Below are 20841 nucleotides of genomic sequence, written 5' to 3'. Positions count from 1 at the left end.
AGGGCGAGAGCCGAAGCATCCGCCCTACAAGCTGCGCCTGTTAATTGTCTGAACAGAACCTTCTGTGACAGAGGCAGAACTTGTCTTTTACTTTCAAGTTAGTTTATTCGGAATAACTAGTTTAATGAGGTTAAAAATAAAAGCTAGAGCCTAGACATGACATAAACGCAGAGGGAAGTCGGCATGCACACTCCCCACGCTATTTTCAGCAAAGGCGCCCCTACATTTTAATGCAAAGAGCGCTTTACAAAAGCATGCGCTAAAAGTGCAGGCGCTAGCCATAGAGCAGGACTTCGGAGGATAAAACTCCTCCCTTGCTTTCTTTCTAAAGATTCGCCCTTCTGGCTTGTGTGCATCACAATCCAGACATGCAATAGCACACGATAGATCACGCCCATGGCAAGAAATGCAGATCCTACCAAGGTCCCCCTCTCTGAGGGGCGTAAAAGAATAATGGTAAAAAGCATGTGGCAAAGGATTAATGCTCCGAGACGTTGCGTGTGCCACCTCGCCATCCTGATCTTTCAGGACTCGAACCCTCCAGGGTAAGCTCACCAGAGCTCGCAGCGCAGTACCACCCTGGGTGGGGCTGAGAGAGCTCGATATGTGTCGCACTTTGATACCCGAGGGTGCAGCTACCGTAATGAAGAGGCGGGTTTTCCTTGAATAAGTGAGGCAGAGAGGCGTAGAGAGGTTTCTTGAAATAAAGTTGGCTTATTAAAATACAGGAGCCCACGTCCTGGTGATCCTCTCTCCGTCAGTTCCCTACTCCAACTGGCATAGAACCCAGAACATGGAGCCATACACAAATATACACAGAGCGTGCATGCTGGTTAACAGGCAGCATGCATGCGAATACGGGCGTGAACTTGCACGTGTATACCACTACATCATCTCCCCCTCCTACAATAGAACACAATTAAGATAATTGCACATGACCAAGAATGGAATAACAATTGAGCTTAAAGCATGTAATAATCTATAAACCTGGCAGGCAAAGAAACATTGTGTGATGATCTTGAAATGTTAGTGAAATCGCTGCATGTGCTTGGGATGTTATCACCATGAACCTGCAAAGAGGAATTACCTGCCACTAATGCACCTGTACCAGATGAAGACGACTGACACGGATGCACTTGTGCCAGGCAAAATGTCTTCATGTATAACATCCTCTGAAATACTTTCTGCAAAGGTCCTCTGTACTTGTAGTTCAATTGGACTATTTGTCGAAGACAAATTTGTGAGAGGTTGTGAAACCCTTGCTTGACAATTTGATAAAGTTTGTGGATGTGATGGAATCCACAAATTTGCAGATGCATTGCTGTCATTAACAAGTGTCTTATGTCTACCAATTAACTTTGTTTGTTCGGGGTTGAGCTTCGCCACAGCTCTTTTGCTCCACCAGCCTCTACCATCAATTTGCAATGAACCTTTGGCAACTTTAGTAACTTTGAGTGGGTCTGAAAATTTCGTCTCACCTTTCTTTACTCTATGTGGGGTCCTAATCATTTCCAAATTAACCACTGAAAAGTCAATCACCCTTAAATCATGATTTGCATCATAGTGTGATTTTTGTTATTTCTATTTCTGCAAAACCTTCAACTTAACCTGATCATTGACCCCACATCAACACGTTTTTACTTTCGCCGACATGTCCCTGATCCAATTTGGACACTTGATATTTGTTGGTGTCCTTTTCCTTAAAAGACAAAAGGGATTTGTGGAAGACCTCATCCTTACTCACCTCCGGCCCAAGGGACTCTCCAAGTTTTTCGTGGTCGGAAGGGCACACAGAGTCCCGGGTGGGAAGTCAAAGCCTGGAGCACCGCCCCGGCCAATCTTGGACAAATTACTAAACTTCTGTGATCGAGACGTAATCCTCCAGGCCGCCAGGAATGCTCCGCCGCTCTGCTATGAAAACTCAAATCTCCTTCCCGGATTTTACCCTCACTGTGCAGAAACAGAGACGATAATTTTTGGCAGTCAAGAAGAAACTCTGGGATACGGGGGTTAAATATGCGATGTTGTTCCCAGCCCGCCTCCGGGTTGAAGCAGATGGTACAGCCTGCTTCTTTGATCGTCCAGAAGACGCTGCAGACTGGCTTGAGGGCTGGAGAAGTGCGGAGGATCAGAACGCTCACAGATGAGTACCCGCAAGCAGGCCTTGGACTCTGACTATCTCCGAACTGTAAGATGCACGTACTGAGATTCTTGAAGGGATGGTTGGGCATATGCTGGGAGGTTCTGGGCTGGTGGGGACCCGGGTGGGAGCCTGTCCTTACAAAGTGGGGAACCGTATTGACAATTCGTAGATCTATTAGCCTATAAACCTAAAATAGGAGCCTAAATGTTCTTGTCCACTAGGGGAGGGTTTACGTGGGAACTGCCTCCGCCCCCCAAGTTATAATACAATTAGTTACCAGTTCGGGCGACAGGCACTCTGCATAGTGTTTGATGGGCAGTTTTAGGCCCAGAGTGCAGGGGAGCAGGGTGGGGGGATGTTGGGTTGGAATTGGGGATTTTAGTTTGTTTTAATTTGTTATTTATTTACCCATGTCGACTGATCTATTCTTCGAGCTGGAGCAAAAAGGTACAAACTTTTTCCGGAATGCTGGGGACCCACCGTGGCGGACACTTTAGCCTGTTAAGCTGGAACGTCAGTGGTCTGGGAGACAAGCTCAAACGCAGTATAGTCCTGCAACCTGTCAAACGGCATTCCCCCGAGGTGGTGCTCCTCCAGGAGACACACCTGGTTGGCAACTCCTGTAAAGCACTAGACAGATGGGGCTATAGACTGGTGACACACTCCGGGTTCACCACTGGATCTCGGGGAATAGGCATTATGATCAAAAAATCCTTCCCACTCTGTGCAGCGCACATGGGTAGATGATATGGGGCGATATGCGGCGGTGTCCGGACATTGGGAGGGTTCAACCCTTACTTTAGTGTCGGTGTACGTCCCCACGGGACTTCAGAGCCTGACGTTCAAAGATCTAGGTGTGCTCTTACTCTCATTCCCTGAGGGCCGTTTGGTAATGGGTGGAGACTTTAATTTGGTGGTCTCGGGGCTTATGGACTGCCACCCCCCACGGGAGATTGGATCTTCGCAAAGGTGGCTCCCCGATTTCCTGGATGCACTGGGATTGGTGGACATGTGGCACACGTTCCACCTGGACGCCCTCCAGAACACCTTTTACTCTGGCGCACATAGAAGCCTCTCCCGTATTGACTATTTATTGACCCCGGCGGCCCAGATCACGGAGGTGCAGGAAGCTAGACACATGGTGAGGGGTATAATGGACTACTTTCCGCTCTGGGCCCATCTGGTCGTGTGGGAGGGGCAGGTTGGAAGGGTCAGGCCAATTAACCCCTGGTACCTCCGTAACCCAGCTGTTAAGAAAACACTCCTCCAGACTATTGTTAACTATTTTCACGACAACGAGGACACGGTCCAGTCCGCTCAGGTCCTGTGGGACGCATTCAAGACGGTGCTCAGGGGGCAGGCCCTGTCCGCGATTGCTGGGACTCAGAAAGACAAGCAGAAAGAACTGGTGCAAGTAGAGTGAGATTCTCCGCCTTGAGGAAACTGAGGCCGGGGACTTCACACTAGAGATGCTCCACACTCTGAAGCTCAAACAAGATGAGTATAGAAGCATTGCCACAGACATGGGCAAAATGCTAGGACGTGAGAAAGCCGGTAGGTTATATGATCTTGGGGATAAGGCCGGGAAACTGTTAGCCTGGCTGGATAAAAAAGACGCAGCTAATCGGCTGGTCCCTGAATTGATAGACGAGAGGGGGCTGATAGTGACTGACCCACAAGCAATCTCACACTTATTTGCCGCTTATTACGGCTCCGTGTACAGTTCGACCTCCGCTCTTTCCGTCGCTGACTCTGAGGAGCTCCTCAGGGACATTCAGATGCCGGCACTCACTGCCGACGAAATGGGATGCACTCGATGGCGCCCTCACAGGCCCCAAAGCACTACCAATAGAGCTATACAAACTGAAGCCAGATGCTGTTGCTCCCCACCTGCGCGCTATGTTCAATGAGAGCCAAAAGAAGGGGCTCCTACCACACAACCAGCATATAGCCACAATAGTAACGATCCATAAGGAATCAATGCTCCTCTCACAGGCCTATCTCCTTATTAAACGCTGAACCCAAAATCCTAGCCAAAGTGCTAGGAAACCGCCTCGTGTGAGTGATCTGTAAGCCGATACACCCCGATCAATAGGGTTTTATGCCCCATCGTAATACGGGATTGAACTTACGGCGCCTTCACGGTGTCCTCGGGAGACTTGATACAATTCGAAAAGCGGCGGTAGTGGTCTCAATGGATGCCTCCATGGCCTTCGACACGATAGAGTGGTCTTATCTCTTCGCTGTCCTGACGAAAATGGGCTTCGGACCAGGCTTCGTCGGCTGGGTGGGGTTCCTGTATTCCGAGCCCCTGGCGCAAGTGGTAGTAAATTATAAAAAAATCGGAGGCCTTTGGCCTGGGTCGGAGGATTCGTCAGGGATGTACCCTCTCACCTCTCCTTTTTGCCATCTCCCTAGAACCCATAACAGCGTGGATCCGTTGGAGTCCCTCCATCCGAGGACTCAAGAGGACGGCAGGCTGGGAGGACCGCATCTCATTATACGCGGACAACATCCTCTTATTTATGGCCTCCCCCAAGTCGTCCATACGAGTCGTGCTTGACATCTTTACCGTCTTTGGGAGATACTCCAGGTACAGGATTAACTGGGGTAAGTCCCTCCTGTATGTTTTCAGTGGCGTTCCCCCCCCCTTACCTCACGACTGTCCCATGCAAATAGCAAAAGAGGGCTTTCGCTCCCTGGACATCTTTATCTCCGCGCACCCCAGGCTCCGATACGAGCGCAATCTACTCCACCCCCCACTCAATAGACTAAAACGTAATGTTGCCACCTGGAAGAAATGTCCGCACTCGCTATTAGGAAGGGCAGCATTATTCAAAATGATGTCACTGCCGCGTTTTATACGCTCTGCAAAATTCCCTAGACTTAGCTCCAGCCAGATACTTTGGCGAGATTGAGAGTCTGGAGAGAGATCTGCTATGGGACGGACGGCCACGCATAGCATTACAGAAGTTGGTCCTGGGCTGGTATGACGGGGGTATTAGTTTACCAGACATAAAACAATACTACTGGGCCGCACACCTGGCGGCCATCAACCACTGTGTATATAGACAGGGAGAAGACCCGGCATATAGAATGGACAAGTGGTTGTTGCCGTGAGGCACTCACTACAGAGCTCTCTACTCCATGCCCCAGAGATATCACCTTACGGGACCAACCAAGCACTCAGTGGCAATCTGGCATGTTGAAAACAGGAGCATGGGGTGGGACAAAAAATTCACCCTGGCTACCCCTCTATGGGACTCGGCATGATTGGGTACATTGGGCACCACAAAAGGGTTTGACAAGTGGGACCTGATCGGAATCTCCACTATTGGAGACCTTTGGAAAAAAGGTGCAATTATACCGTTCTCCGCCCTGCAGCAGAGCCACAAGCTAGTAGATTCGGAGCTCTTCAGATATGTGCAAATCAGACATGCACTACAGTCAAATCTACCCAAAGAAACCTCCCTACCTGATGCTTCGCCTTTAGAGGACAGACTCTTAGACGGTTACCTGCCAGATGGAGTTATATCATTGACGTATGAAAAAATGATCAACAACACTTCAGATCCTCTGATGCTCTTGACGCGCCGCTGGGAGGGAGATGCATTGGAGATAGAGGAGTGGCAGGAGGCCCTGGCCTTCCCGAGGGAGGTTGCAATCTCTTCTAGACTGCACCTGGTCCAGCTAAAGATCCTCCATCGGCTCTATGTTTCTGGCCCAAACCTGGTTAAAATGGGGAAGGTGGATGAGGGCAGCTGTAAACGTGGATGAGGGCAGCTGTAGACGTGGATGTGGGCAGCTCGGCTCATTTATGCACATTCTATGGGAATGCCCCCTTATCCAGTCCTACTGGTCACGAGTGCAAGAATGTATGAGTCATGTATCAGAGGTAATCATAAGGCCAGAGGAAAAAAGGTGTCTTTTGAATATTTGGGAGCCCACTGACAGTAATAGCAGAGAAACTCTGGGCCACGCTGGGACAGATGATAGCCAAACTAAACATTGTGCAGCTGTGGGGAGCGGGGAACCCACCCAGGGTGGACTCCTGGAAAAATGACATGGACTGGTGTATGTTCAGGGAAAAGACGGTCTATGTCTCCAGAGGATGTCCCAAGAAATGGTCCTCTATATGGAACACCTACCGTGGGAGTATCTGTGCCCCCCCCCCCCCGATTCTGTGTCAGACGACCAACTTACACCATAGTTATTGTTGTTAGCCACATTTACCTGTATATGTATGCTTATGGTTGCTGTAGACTCGAACTATGTGTACATTTCCAATGCTTGTCAAGTCAACTCTGATAGTTGATAAAAAGAATTATAAAAAAGTTAATTAAAATAAAGACAAAAGGGAGCAATACCAGTTGTGCTGTGCGGAGTGATAGCATAAGCCCACATCTTTTTTTCTTAAACATTCTTCCGCTGGTAAGTTATTGGCTATAGTTGTTTTACCCCCTCTTTAAGAAATCTGTTCATTCTTTCAACTAAGCCATTTGTACTTGGAGAATATAGTGCCACTTGTAAGTGTTGTACATGCTGTTTTGCCAAAGAAATTCTTAATTTATGTTGAAGTAAAGTGAGTGGCATTATCCGTTATTAATATTCTGGGGGGCCCTTCTTTATCAAAAGTTTTTTTGCAGGAATTTTACAACAGTTGACGTGGTGGAAGCAGACACAAATTCCAAATATACCCATTTTGAAAATAGTCATTCAAAACAATGAGATATTTTTGAATCATCTGTAAAATGTCAAATGGGCCTGCAAAATCCATGGCCACATTGGACCACACATCTTCTGGCAACAGAACTGGGTATAGAGGTTTAAGATGAGCCATCCAATGCTTGTTAGAGAGAAGACATGTGGGGCATTTAGATACCCAAATGGAAACTTGAGTGTCTAAAGACGGCCAACAATTTAAAAAAAAATGTTTTTACACGTGGCACCTACACCCAAGTGACCAGAATGTGCTGCTACAATAATATCCTCCCTAATGGAAAAGGGAGGAATGGATGCATCATTCCTTAAAAGCACACCATCAAGCACTGAAAGTTCCTCTTGAATCTGAGCAAATGGTTTTTGTGGGGGTACCAACAATCTTTATTTTGGCCAACCTTTAATTACAAACTCTCTGACCAACTTTAGTGTTTCATCCTTATCAAGTGTCTCCATCCACTGAGACTTAGACACAGTGCCCGAAGCTGACAATAGTACCTCCTCAAGGTTAGCCACTACAAACTCTACATTATTCTTAACATCATCAGGTTCCTCATCAGTCAAGAGTAGCCTCAACAAGCAGTCTGCTCTGACATTTTTTTCCACCAGGAACATGCCTAATTGAAAAATTGAACTCTTGCAGGAGAGACAATAATCTGACTAGTCTGGCGGACGCCTTGCCGGAGCCATTGAGCATGTGGAGCAAGGGTTTGTGGTCAGTCGAAAGGGTGAAATGTGTGCCCCAGAGAAAACTCTTGAACTTTTCTATTGTCCAGGAGCACGCTAGCGCCTCTCTCTCAATTGTGCTGTAGGCTCTTTCGCATTGGAAAAGCAGACGCGAGGCAAAGGCAATGATGCGTTCCTCATAACTCCATCAGTTCCCAACTCCAACTGGCGGAGTTGGCAACCATGGAGAAAGTACCCAGAACATGGAGCCATACACAAATATATACAGAGCGTGCATGCTGGTTAACTGGCGGCATGCACGCGAATACCTGTGTGTAACAGCGCGTGAACTTGCACGTGTATACCACTACAAGGAAGTCAACTGAATAGTGCAATTGCAAAAAGACCTGGCTGACACCCCACACATGCAAGATGCAAGCATGTGTGTGATATTAGGCAGGTGCCCGGCTTCTGCATAAAACAGTTGTAGGGGAAAGATGGTATATTCAAGATGGGGCGTAGAATCAAGTACAGCACAAATAAAGAGCCAGCTGATGGGGGAGGCTGGAGGGTGTGGGTGTGGTGGGGGCGATTCCAAATCCGAGGAAGACAAATGGGGACCAGCGATCACCTTAGCGCTCTACACAAGAACCAGACTCCCTTTCAACCAGTTATTGGCACCCAGGGCTTTAAGTGGGATGAAAAAACTTTGGGGGGTGGAGGGGTCTCTCAAAGGGGTGTGGCCAATGTAATTAAGGACATGGCTTAAAAACACGCAAGTTAAAAATCTGTGCTGAGCATAGTGTGTCGCCCGACTTGTATTTTGCGGTTTCATTCATTGCATCCAGATAGATGATACAACAAGTAGCATCATACCTACAACAAGTCAGAACTATTGGCTTCATCAATGGTTGTTAGTTGCATAAGATAAATAAGCAGCAACTATGGCTTGTATACAATATTGAAAAAGCTTTCATTTAAAGCTCTGGTGACACCGCAACAATGTTGTTGCTCCGGAGTTTCAAAAAGAAAAGGGTAATCCAGAGAGCAAATGACTCTTTAAAGGATTTCCCTTCCCCTACAAGGCTTGCCTGGCATAACGTCATGCCATAACTTCTCCACTAGTGAGAAGTGAGCAGTGTGACCATGCGCACATTGATGTGCCTGCTGTCACTGCAGTCCAGAAAACAAATGGACCGCCTGTGCCAGGGCACAAAACAGAGCCCAATAGAGACCAGTTTCGAGGAACCCTTTAAAAAACTGCAAGTGCTCAGCACCGGTAAGACCCGGCTCACTTAAAGCCCTGTTGGTACCCTTTTACTCCTCTCCAGCACCCCCTGCCACCGACACATACACAAACAGAGATGATGCCCTGCATAAAGAAGCAGGGGACAGAGGGCTAACCGGAATGAACCCATGGCATTTAGGACAAAAACCCTCCATCAACGCTAGGTATCACATTCCTAGTTTCAATTACGGCACTGGCTGTGAGTGGTAATATCGCGAGACCGTCCACACACCTTGGATGACAAGGGGCACTGGCTGTGAGTGGATCCTTAGACTGTGGGACACACCCTACTGTTTGAGTGAGAGAAGGATTTTTCTAGTAAAAGGCCTAGATTTAGACTGGGGACTATAAAAATATTTGATTGGATGTCACCACAAAGAGAGGCCACATTTGGCTTGAAAAGCATTTGCTTTTGAGCCAGGGACACAAACTGCACCAAAGTGTCGACATCACCACATTGAGGATTCCATGGTGGGATCAGCTTTCTGGTGGCCCTCTCCCATCCAAGGAGCCGCAGCTGAGACTGCTCCCGGGTATGGTCTCCGTACCCTGCTTACAGGTCTTCGACAGCCAGTGTCATACCAATCTCAAACCTGCCCTTACATTTCTGTGCCTTTCAGCCTCCTGGTTTGGAAAGCACACCAGACATGCCGTTGGCATCGAATGCTGGGCCAAAGTCAGCTGCAGCTAGAACAAGTCGACCACCTTGGTGGAAGAATCCAGCTACCATCCACTAGCCGCTGCCAGGTACTGAGGAAGCATTGTACAAACATGCAGAATGGCTGAGTGTCAAGTTGGCTGCTGAATCCAAGGCCTGCGTTATTGAGCCCTCAGGCTTGAGGGTGTAAGTCATAAGTTAAGCAACGCTCCTTGCATCCTTATAAGTAGGAAGAATGACTTGGTGAGTTAAAAACTTGACACTGATCTAAAAGTCATGGGTTTGAATCCCGTCAAGGCAGACTCTGCCATCCATCCTTCCCTGGGTTAAATCCATTGTTTTGTTGCTTGCCATGCTATTCCAGTTTGGACCCAACCATATGCAACTCAGTCTTGACCCTGCTCCTCATGGGAACAGTCTAGCCCGAACTGCCAGGCCAGGTTCTCCCTGGACCAGAAACAAGCCTCCAGGGACCGGTTTTGGGGCATTATCCCTTATCATCCAGGCTAACTTCAATCCGGTGGCATAGTGAGCAAGGGACCCACGTCTGGTCATACCCTCCTCACTTAGGGCCACAACAGCAAAAAGAACAGATGATGGACGGAATGCTGAACAAATCAAACATTTGCCCCCAGTCACAAATCTGGGTTAAATCCATCATTTTGGCCCAGCCATGCCATTCCTTTTTGAACCCATCCATATGCAAATCAGTCTTGCCCCTGCTCCTCATGGGGACAGTCCAGCCCGAACTGCCTGGTCAGGTCCTCCCTGGACCAGGAACAAGCATCCTGGCACCGGTTTTGGGGTATCACCCCCGTGCACCCCCAGACAGACTGTGAACTGCTAACTATGGTCGATATAGACGTGCATGGAAATTCAGTGTTAGTCGCAGCTTAGGTGAAGCACAGTGATGTCACGGTGGATATGCGCCATGCCAGTACTTGGTTACTCAAAGCGCTGGGGCATGGGGTCTTTGCTTCAATCCTTTTGTGACATTGTTCTCCGATTCTAACTCCTAGGGCCTTGCAGCCTCGCCCTGCCGTGGAACTGAAGGAGTGAGCATTTCGTGGCCCCCGCTCCTCCCTGTGTGTTTAATAGGAGCCCCCATGGCTCTCTGCAAGTATGGCCTTTCACGGACAGTGTGGCCTGCACTGAAGCCTCTTGCTCCCTGCACCCTCTTCAATAAAACACTAACAGCCCCTACTTTCCTCGGAAAGTTAATATGTCTCAAAAGATGGGTATGTGTGTGGAGATGAGAGGGAAGCTGTAAGCTAGTACATTGTGAACATTTTGGTAACCTTGAAGTCGTTATACACTCCTTCCGAAGAAATCTAAGTTTTGCATTGGTCTGTTTTTATTGTATTGGTGTACATCTTACTACACATACACGTTATTTTACCAGGATTACATTTGCACACGTGCGAGCTGATTTCGCATGCGTTCTCCCAGCAACAGGTTGACATATGCGCACATTCAATGACACGCATTATTTCTGCACCTCGTGGTTTCACGGTAAAGTGCAGTGTTGTCCACTTTCTATGGACGTCATTCTAGGGGGTCGCCAGAGGTCGCAGCTGCTACCCCTGACCACCAGCTTGCGACTTCCGGCATGTTGCCCGTAACCCCAGTATTTATGGCGGTGTCCTGGGTGTTCATTTGCATAGCACCATGAAGTCAAAGGAAGCCTCGAGGAACTTCTTTGTCCCTCTCTGGGACTCCCCGTCTGCTGTGCGAGTAGGAACACGGGGACGCGGGGCAATGACACGAGCACAGAAATAAAACATGGAGGAACAAAGCGAACTACTTCAGAGGTACACTGCCAATCTGTCTTTGAGCTGGTTAGTGGGGTTGCAGATGCGAGGAGAGGAGGAGGGAAACGTGGAGGTGCAAACCGCAAACATGTACAAATCTTTGCAATTCAGAGTCACGCCAGCTTCTTTTTAAGCTGCCCATGACTCCAGACAACATATAGCTACGAAAAAAAACCTCATGATGACGAATTTGTCTTTTACGTGCATACGTCAGAAACTGCATGCACCTCCTTGGGCTTAGGTAATTCAGGCAACGGTCACATGAAGTCTGACAATATTAAGAAACTGACTGTTCACATTTTTTATATACCCATTGAATGAAAGCTGCATTTTGATTCAACTAAAGACGAGACGGAAAAGGGAAATGACGTGAAATAATATAAGCAGACGCTGTCATGTATTGCATGTCGGTGCCCAAGTGTGAGACGTAGCTGCAGTCCCCATGGCGCACATACATGCTAAGTTCTACTTTGGCCTTTTCTCTTATTGCAGTAACATAACTTTAAAATATGAAAGCATATTTTGGTCTCACTCTTACCATTTCAGATATTGAACATAGCTCCTACGATTAGTAATAGGGCACGTTATGGTACTTTAAATCCCATGGAATCAGGCCATTTCAATTTATATGCCATGCTGAAGAGGAATGTCACTTCTAATTAAATTAGCAGACATATATTACGTGTCGCGTGCTGCACTGTTGCTCTGCGTAACAAAAGGTAGCAGTTCTCAGAGTTGAGCACCGTGCATTGTACTTGCTATGTAGTGAAGTCAAACACTTAAAGAAATTATTGCAGAGAGATTCACTTGTAATCTCTGTCTGCGTTATAGGTCTCTGGTCAAAGCTGCAACAAGAACACCGGATTCTTGGTTTGGGCAACGTAACCGGTTCTCTTTCTCTGCTTCATGTTATGATAGATTGGCAGTTGTTACCAGAGACCACCCTGGCGGAGTCTGAATTTTGTCTTTTGTAATGAGCTGTCAAAGTTGTAATGGATGTTCACTTATTCTGCCAGTGAATGTTTGATTAATTCAGCATCCCATCCATCATCTGTTCTTTTTGCATTTGTCGCCCTAAGTGGGAAGGGTATGCCCAGCCGTGCATCCCGTGCTCGTTACGCCACCCGATTCAAGCTAGCCTGGCTGATGAGGGGTGTTACCCCAAAACCGGCAGTTTGGGCTGGACTGTTCCCAAGGGGAATAGGGTCAAGACTGATTTGCATATGGCTGGGTCTAAACTGGAATGGTGTGCCGTGCAAAACTACGATAGATTTAACCCAGATCTGTGACTAGGGGCGAGTGTTTTATTAATTCAGCATTCTGTCCATCATCTGTTCTTTTTGCAGTGAACATCTCTGAGCCTCATTGGTGGAGTTTTTATCAAAGTCATCACATCATGTATATTAAGCAAATTAAGGAGGGTTGTTTTTCCCTGCAGCGTTATATGTGAGGATATTGTCAGATACTAACTACTTTTGTAGGAGCATTTTTAGCAGGGTTGCACAATGAAAAACAATTATACACTTACCTTGCCGCCGGGTCTTGCGTCTCTGCTTCTTGCTCCTGCTCTCCTCATGCAACAGGAAGCCAGGAAGAACATCCAGACTCCCCTTACCAATCCCAACGCTGCAATGCAGCGTTGTGATTGGTAAGCACTCAGGCTCCCCGGACATTGGTTTTGAGCATCCTAGTTCGACACTCAACCAGAGAATGGGGCCTGGGCTTGTTCTTCACTTAGGCTGTAATGCAGCCTGCATGGAGAACAGGGAAAGTGCGCATGACTGATTTGGGCGGCCCGAGAGGGCCAACCAAACAGTCATTGCGCACTTAGGAGTGGGCAAAATACTGCTCTCCTGCCCTGCTCTGAGAGCAGAGCATCCTCGCCCATCTGCCCGCCCGCAAAGAAAACATAAAATGATAATAACTAAAAGTTATTATTTTATATTTCCTTTATTTTACACTGCTCAAAAGCTGTGGGGCGACGCTCCTCCCCCATAGCGGAGTTGTCACCACTGCTTCTATTGTAAGAAAGACAATCGCATGCAGCCCGTCAACTGTTTACTATTCATTGACTTCATTTTCACTCTTATTTACTAACTTCTAATTGGCCACTGCGTGCCGACTTCACTTCCTCTTCTTTTGGCTGGAGCATGGACCACGCAGTAATTGCTTCAGCTTTATTGCTGCCTTCTGCTGTTTGCACTGTGACACTATTTTCTTTTCTTCTTCCACTGTTGTCCATGTCGCATTCTGTGTTGCTTCTCCCCTCCTACCCATATCCGTACTGCTTCTTTCCCCACTCCACTGGCCCGTGCCTCCGTATTGCTACTTCCCCCCAACCCACTTGTCTGTGCCTCTGTTGTCTGTGTTGCTTCTTTCCCTTCCTCCCCCACTCCCTTTTGTCTGTGTAGCTTCCACCAGCTCCCATGTCCATGTTGCCTCTTCCCCTCACACCCCAACCCTCTGTTGTCTGTGTTACCCACTTTCCACCCGCTATAGGAAAAAAAAGGCGATATGACGTGGCGAGTGCTGGCAGCGTCAGAGCACCTTTTTTTGGTGCCCTTGCTATTTCCCTCCCAGTGTTTCTTAACCTCATTCCCTCATGTTGTTTATGATGCCCATCTGCCATGAGAAAAGAAGTGGTATAACGCAGTCGGCAGTGGCCGCATCGTAGCGCATTAAAAAAAATAATAACTTAGCCATGCTGCACAGTAGCTACGTGACTCTGCTACATAGCTAAAAGACATTGGCAAGACCGACAATGTTTTTTGGGTTAGTAAAATCCAGCATACGTGCTAGAGACCGGTGAAAAGCTGCACCAAATCAAAGGTGTTTCGTCATAATCATTAAATCTAATCAAACGCAAGTTACTAAAGAAGCAAGAAGATGACGAAGAAAGCGCCACCCTCCCTCGTCTGACGTTTGAAAAACTTTACAAATAAGGCAGTTATGTAACACATACATTGTCATACCACCACCCAACTGTGCGCTCTGACATCTAAAAGTCGTACATTTCTATTTATAAATTTTGAGGGAATGGCCCGTTTACTTTTGGGCTCCACTTGACCTTTCACCCTAAAATTTCTCAGCTGTGTAACAATCTCTGGCCTTCCTGAATTAGGCTATGGATTAAAGTCCCCACCGCTAATGCTGTAGGTGGGGCCATGGATTCACCAGCTTTCCTGTCAATAGGCAGGAAACTCCTAAACTTACCTGTAAAGTCTTTTCCCAGGAGCCCTTGTTCCAAAGCCAGATCTCCACAAGAAAACACTCTTATCTTCTTGTATTTGCATTTTTATAATGTATTCACCCCCTCCCTTTCACTCCCTCTCCATTGGATGGGTGCTTCTTGCACTGAGGAGAGGTCTGGGCCCATATCCATGTGGCTATAACAAGATGCAAGACAAATACCCCTTGGCGGAAGGGAGTTCACTGCTCCAGGGACTTCCACTCAGCCAAAGTCCTTAGCACATCTCGAGTAAGCAACCTAAGTCAAACCTTGAGGGGGGGTGGGGGGGCTCAGTACATTTTCAAATGGACCACATCCTTTTCTGATACTTCACTGAGGTAGATACCAATCTATCCAAGGCTAGAGAATCCTAGTTGATTGCTCCTTATCATAGGTGCTGTTCTCCTCAACAAGTCCCATCCACCAGGCACTAGTGCTCCCGACCCTACGGCAAGGGCCCCTTCGTGTCTCCCACCCTCCAGAGGCAAATGACTACTTTACCAGATTTTTGAAGAGTGCCGTCACCTCCCGGGTGAAGACAGCCAGGTTCAGGAATCCCGTGGACAGCTCAGGGTGGTTCTGCGTCGCATGGTTGTTTCCCAGGCTCTCTAGCACCTCCACAAACTGCTCCTCATTCTCGACGTGAGCTGCGGAGGGAAGGAGACGAAAGGTCTGAGGACTGCAAATAAAGGAGAGTCTAATGCCACAGTGGAACCCAGAGCAGGCAATAAGGAGAGAGAGGCAAGCCCAGAAGTCACTGTATTTATATAGCGCTTACTACCCCTGAAGAGGCGTTAAAGTTAAAGAAAGACAGTCAATCTGAGGAGGCAATACCGATCAATATAAATCTTTATTCAATCTTAAAAAGATCATAAAAGCACAAAATACGTCAAACTGGGGAGGCAATAATGAGAGAAAGAGTCAAAACCTATGGGGCATTCTTTGTAGACCGGGCAGTGGCACACAGTGCATTAATGTATAAAGCAAAGAGGAGACATTAGTACAAGAGAAAGGACACAAAGAACATTAATGTCAAAGAAAGTATAAGGCAATAATGGCCGAGAGGGTGCACTTAGAGCAACAGTGTTAAAGAAAAAATAGGGGCAAACATATGACATTATTATGTTGCAGAAAGGCAGACACAAAGGGCATTAAAAGAAGAGACAGGTTGCAGAGGAATTTTGGGAGGAAAGTCCTTGTGTGACTTGGTGAATCTGGGCTGTGCTGCAGAGATATGCTTTTCTGAACTATCCTATCTTTTTCCTCTAGTGGACTCGACACTCGTGTAAGGCCACTGGAGGCGTTTTGTGTCATTATTATCGATACCATGTGTGCTCTGATGTCGTCATTATTGTCGATACAATATTTTCCTTGCTACCTTTGTAGGGAGCCTGACTTCTGGTCCTCTGTCAAAAAGTATTACCAGTCCCTTTAACTGTGGACCCTTGCTTTAATAGTGTCTGGATATACATGAAGGATGTACGCATGAGCAAGTGGGATATGTGGGTCACAGGACAACTTTTGAATGCCAGGAGTCTCTTAGGACGCATACTGACCAAGATGATGGCCATCTTCTTAAAAAAAAGGCTCGTCCATCGCTGACATACCAGCCTACAAGTATGGATATTAATGCCTCAATCCTTGAAACCAGTTTAGTTTGGACCTTTGCAGCAGGGTCGAGCGTGACTTGCATATGGCTGGGTCCAAACTAAGGAGGCATGGTGTGCAAAATAACGAAGTACTGGGATGCAACGCCCGAGTAATTACCAGTGGCTGAGATTAATTCAAGCATTCCATTTATCATTTTTTTGTATCCTTAAGTGTGTCGCGTCTGCCCAGGCGTGGGTCATGTGCACAAGTCTCACTGGGATCAAGGTATACCCAGATGATGAGTCCATAACATGGGTAAAATTGGTCCTGGGTCAACGGACAAGGTCATGAGCAGATCAACAGGTTGGTATAAAGGAAGTGGATGACGTCATCATCATTGAAGACAAAGACAACACGAAGAGATGGAGGACGTAGGAGAGGAGCAGGAGGAGGGATCCATCCGGTCTGTCTCCAAACACTCCACCAACAGCTGAACATGATGGGAACCACCAGAACCACAGGAGAGGCGGCACAATGGATCCTGGACATGAGAACAGAGGTGCTCATCAGAGGCAATTTAGACAGCACAGGGAAGGGAGAGCAGGACCAGCAGGCAGCTCAGCATCCCAAGTAGAGCAGCACAGGACCTTCAACCCCCAGTAGTGGTTTCGAACCAGACACTGACACCTAGCGCTGAGACAATGGCTGTATCATTGTTCACCATAAACATCAGAAGTGTGAAGGATCAGGTCAGGCGGGTCAATACATTGCGCTTTTTGGCCGCCCAGAACCGATATATCTGCTTTCTGCAGGAAACGGGATTCCATACGCCCAGTCGTACAGCCAGCTCGAATGGCATTGGATGCACAGGCCATCGTTTTGGTCTGGAGGAAATGATTGCAAATCCTCTTGAGTCACCATTCTGATCAAGGGAAGGCGTTTCACCACAGACAAGGTCACAGAGTTGGTCAACAGCAGAGTGCTGGTCGTGGACAGATCATGGGCCGGTGAGCCCGTTAGGCTCATCAATGTATGAGCGGCTCGAGATGTTTAGGGAGCTCAGGATGCAACTTGTGACCTCCAGGACCATCCTGATGGGCGGTGATTTCAACTGCACAGTAGAGGTGGATGGACGCACTGGTTCAAACACTGCGGGAATGGATGTGATGTCCAGGCTGTTGGTGGAGATGAAAGGTGAGGTGTCTCTCCGGGATGTCTTCTGAAGCATGGGGCCAAATGCTAGGAATTTCCCCAGGAGTAGGACGGACTGATCTGTGCATTCACGGATTGACTTCCTATTCACCTCCCAAACGGTAAAGTCTGGGTGAAGCTCCATGGTCGCCATCCACTTCTCTGACCACAGAGCAGTCAGTTTTGAGGGGGGGAAACTTACAGGGAGGTTCCCGCTGGCCCAAGATCGTGGAAGCTGAACTGCTCATTGCTGGAAAATGAGGATAGTTTCCTGGAGGGCATCTCGAAGACATTGGGTCTGGTAGAGAGAGTTGGCCTGAACGTAGCCTTCACCCTGGAAGAGCTGCACTTGGCAACCAACCTCCAAAAGGGGCAAGACACCTGGAAATGACTGTCTCCAAGTGGAACTTTATGTCGAACTGTGGGACCTGATTGGGCGGGACTTGCTAGATCACAGCGCGGAAATGGTGGGCAAGGGCAGTACGCCGCAATCCCTGCGTGAAGGAATGGTAATGCTTTTGTACGAGCAGAAGGGAGAGGGAGAAGATCTCAAAAACTAGAGGCCCATCTCGCTCCTCAATTTGGACTACAAAATCCTCGCGAAGTTAACGGTCAACCACCTGAAGAAAGTGATAGTGAAGATAGTTCACCCAGACCAGTCCTGTGGGATACTGGGTCAGCAAATCGCAAACAGCTTGGCCCTGGCCCTGGCCTGGGACATGATTGAGTACGTCAAGAGCCGCAAGGTTCGGACAGCCTTGTTCTGCCTGGATCAGGCAAAGGAGTTTGACCACATTTCTCATGAGTTCATGGACCGGACACTCAAGAGGACTGGGAGACTTCTTCTGCGACGTGGTGACCACAATGTATAGAGATATCTCTAACACAGCGTTGGTTAATGGATGGAAAACCGACCCCTTCCCCATCCTGTCAGGTGTTAGGCAGGGCTGTCCACTCTCCCCTCTCTGGTCATCTGTGTGATAGAGCAACTCGCTGAATCAGACAGAACAGGAGAATCAGAGGAGTGACAGCCCCAGGAAGCAACGGAAAGGGACAAGTGAAGTGCTCCCTCTACAAGGACAATGTCTTGGTCTTCTGCGCGGACGGGCAGTCTGTGAAAGAGCTGGAGAGGACTTGTATCGAGTTTGAAAAGGCGTCAGGAGCAAAGATCAACAGTGTCACGTCGGAAAACCTACTCTTCGGCCATTGGACCCCAACAGGAGACCCACTGCCATTCTCAATCAAGCAGGATTGCCCGACGATCCTCGGAGTCTGGTTCGGCAGAGAAGGTGCTGCAGAGAAGACATGGGAAGAGAGACTGGCAAAGACGAAGCAGAAGCTGGGACTCTGAAGCCTCAGGAAGCAGACAATCGAAGGGAAGTCTTTGCCTATGCGGAACAAGACCCTACCAGTGGTCCAGCACATCGCTCAAGTGTGGCCATTGCAGACCTGTACAGCCAAGGCCATCACAAGAATTATGTTCTACTTCATCTGGAGTTCAAAGACATTGCCAGCATCCTGAGGGGAATCGTCATGTGCCACTGCATGAAGAGCACCCTAAGGACCGAAGATGAGAGCCATTCCAGCTTCCCGATGGCACGTTTCTTCTTGTTGCCGACGTATACAGGCGCCTCAGATGGGCAGAATAGGTGAGCGCTGTCCCCTACAACTGGGACACCCTGTGGTTCTACAAGGAAGTGGAAAAGTTTGTCAAGGAGTTTGGTCTGGAGGCAGCAGCCCTGGCCACGTGGATTCCAAAGATCGGCCAACACCAGATAAGTGCAAGGGACATCAGTGAACCAATAGGCGCCCTCCCATCTGCCACAGCAGACCACATGTGGGAGAATGTCGCCTAAAAGCACCTGACCAGCCAGCACAAAGACATCGCCTGGATGGCCATCCAAGGAGCACTGCCAGTGAGAGCCTTCAAGCACGCAAGAGGGCAAAGGTGCACCGCGGAAGAGACATCCTACCATCTCTTCTGGGAGTGCGTGTATGCACAGGACCCGCTGAAGGCCCTAGGCATGGAGGTTAGGGCCTGGATACCAACATCATACATGAGGCCGGACTCAGTGATGTCTGTTCCCAGGGACACACACACTCGGGGACCTCCAGGACTGCTGGAGGCTCCTCTGCTGCTTTAAAGAGGTTCTTCTGTTTTCCAGAAACCACCTGGCAATAGGGAAGGAGATAACGACCCTGGGGTGCCGAAAGATGATCCACAGTCTCCTGCGTGAATACGCTGCACTGGACCCAAAGGGGTCCCCTTGTACCCTTACACGGAGGGGGGGGGGCACTGGAAGGCTCATCCAATGAAGACGACAAGGACACCTGAGGACCCAAAGGGGTCTCCTTGCCCTTACCTTGGGGGGTGGGGGGCCACTAACCCCTTTGTCCTTTTTATCTCTAACCCAGGAACCGGACGACAACAGGGGAGAGGAGAATGCGGATAAAGACAGGTCGAGTAAATGTGTTTTTACTGTCTGTATTTGACTAATGTGACCTTTCCCTACACAAGTAAAAGGTCAATGGGATAGCTTGTGCACTTGTTGCCAAGTCTATTACCGACTTACAAATAATAGGGTGTTGTGGAAGGTGACAATTGAGGTATCTGAACAAGAAATGAGGCATTAAACACAAAATAGTCCCGGGTTGCTTATCTTCCAGTTCAAGGCTGCATCCCTGAGTAAATTAGCAGTGGCTGAGATTAATTCAAGCATTCCATTCATCACATTTTTGTATATTTTAGTGAAATACACTTGATTGTTGATAAAGTGGGTGCACTGAGGGCCCTGCTGTACCTGCCCATGGAAAAGCACCCCTGATGATGCACTGGGTGCAGGGAGGAACCTCCTGTAAATCCATATAGACATACGCTCCGTGCAACAAAGGCAAAAAAAAGAAACAGCAGCACAACTCCGTCACTTACAATATATCTTTAAGGGTAGCCAAGTCAAAAATACACATTAAGTCAATTTCACAAAAGAGGACACGTGCAGTGAAATCCAGCGCTGGAAGATTTCCAGTGAAAATTGGTCAGGCAGAATACTGGAAGTGAGCGCGGAAAACTAAAATCTTATCCAAACAGCTGGAAAACGTTATCTTCAACATCACTAACTTGGACTGCAGTAGGAAGACGCCTGCCATGGGGCCACCCGCATGGGGGAGACAGGGAGTGAAGCCCCAGCATCACTGGAGCAGGGCGTGGTGAATTTGGATGGAAGTCTACACCCTGAAGAATGCTTTCTTCACCAGACTGCTGCAGGAAATGTAGCTGCACAGCAGGACCGTCCAATCCAAGACTGCTGCACAAAAAACGTTCACACAAGAACCCTACAGCATCAAAAGACTCCTGCGTAATTATTGCACGAAAAGGCGTACAGGGCAACCAAACGGAATGATGCATATTATTGATGTTTTTCTTCCCCCACGGCGCCTGAAGTTTTACAACAAACTCTACTCTATTCTCTTTCAGCTTAAAGTGTCTTACGAGATGCCTCTCTGTTCATTTCAGTCACGGGGAGTTGTCCTTGCACGGTTTTTGCT

The 20841-nt window shown here is 48.1% G+C and overlaps 1 protein-coding gene across 1 annotated transcript in view; it reads right to left on the bottom strand.

Moving 5' to 3' along the window:
• The window catches only part of ASAP3 (ArfGAP with SH3 domain, ankyrin repeat and PH domain 3), a 360613-nt gene that overhangs the window by 252631 nt on the left and 87141 nt on the right, over positions 1–20841 (bottom strand). The window contains exon 3 of the mRNA XM_085647656.1: positions 15016–15161. Within this exon, the coding sequence (XP_085503782.1) occupies positions 15016–15161 (146 nt within the window). The remainder of the gene's footprint in view (positions 1–15015; positions 15162–20841) is intronic.

The sequence above is a fragment of the Triturus cristatus genome, chromosome 3_2 (assembly GCF_964204655.1).
Source record: "Triturus cristatus chromosome 3_2, aTriCri1.1, whole genome shotgun sequence".
Lineage (NCBI taxonomy): Eukaryota > Metazoa > Chordata > Amphibia > Caudata > Salamandridae > Triturus > Triturus cristatus.
This window is presented reverse-complemented; position numbering and strand designations above follow the sequence as displayed.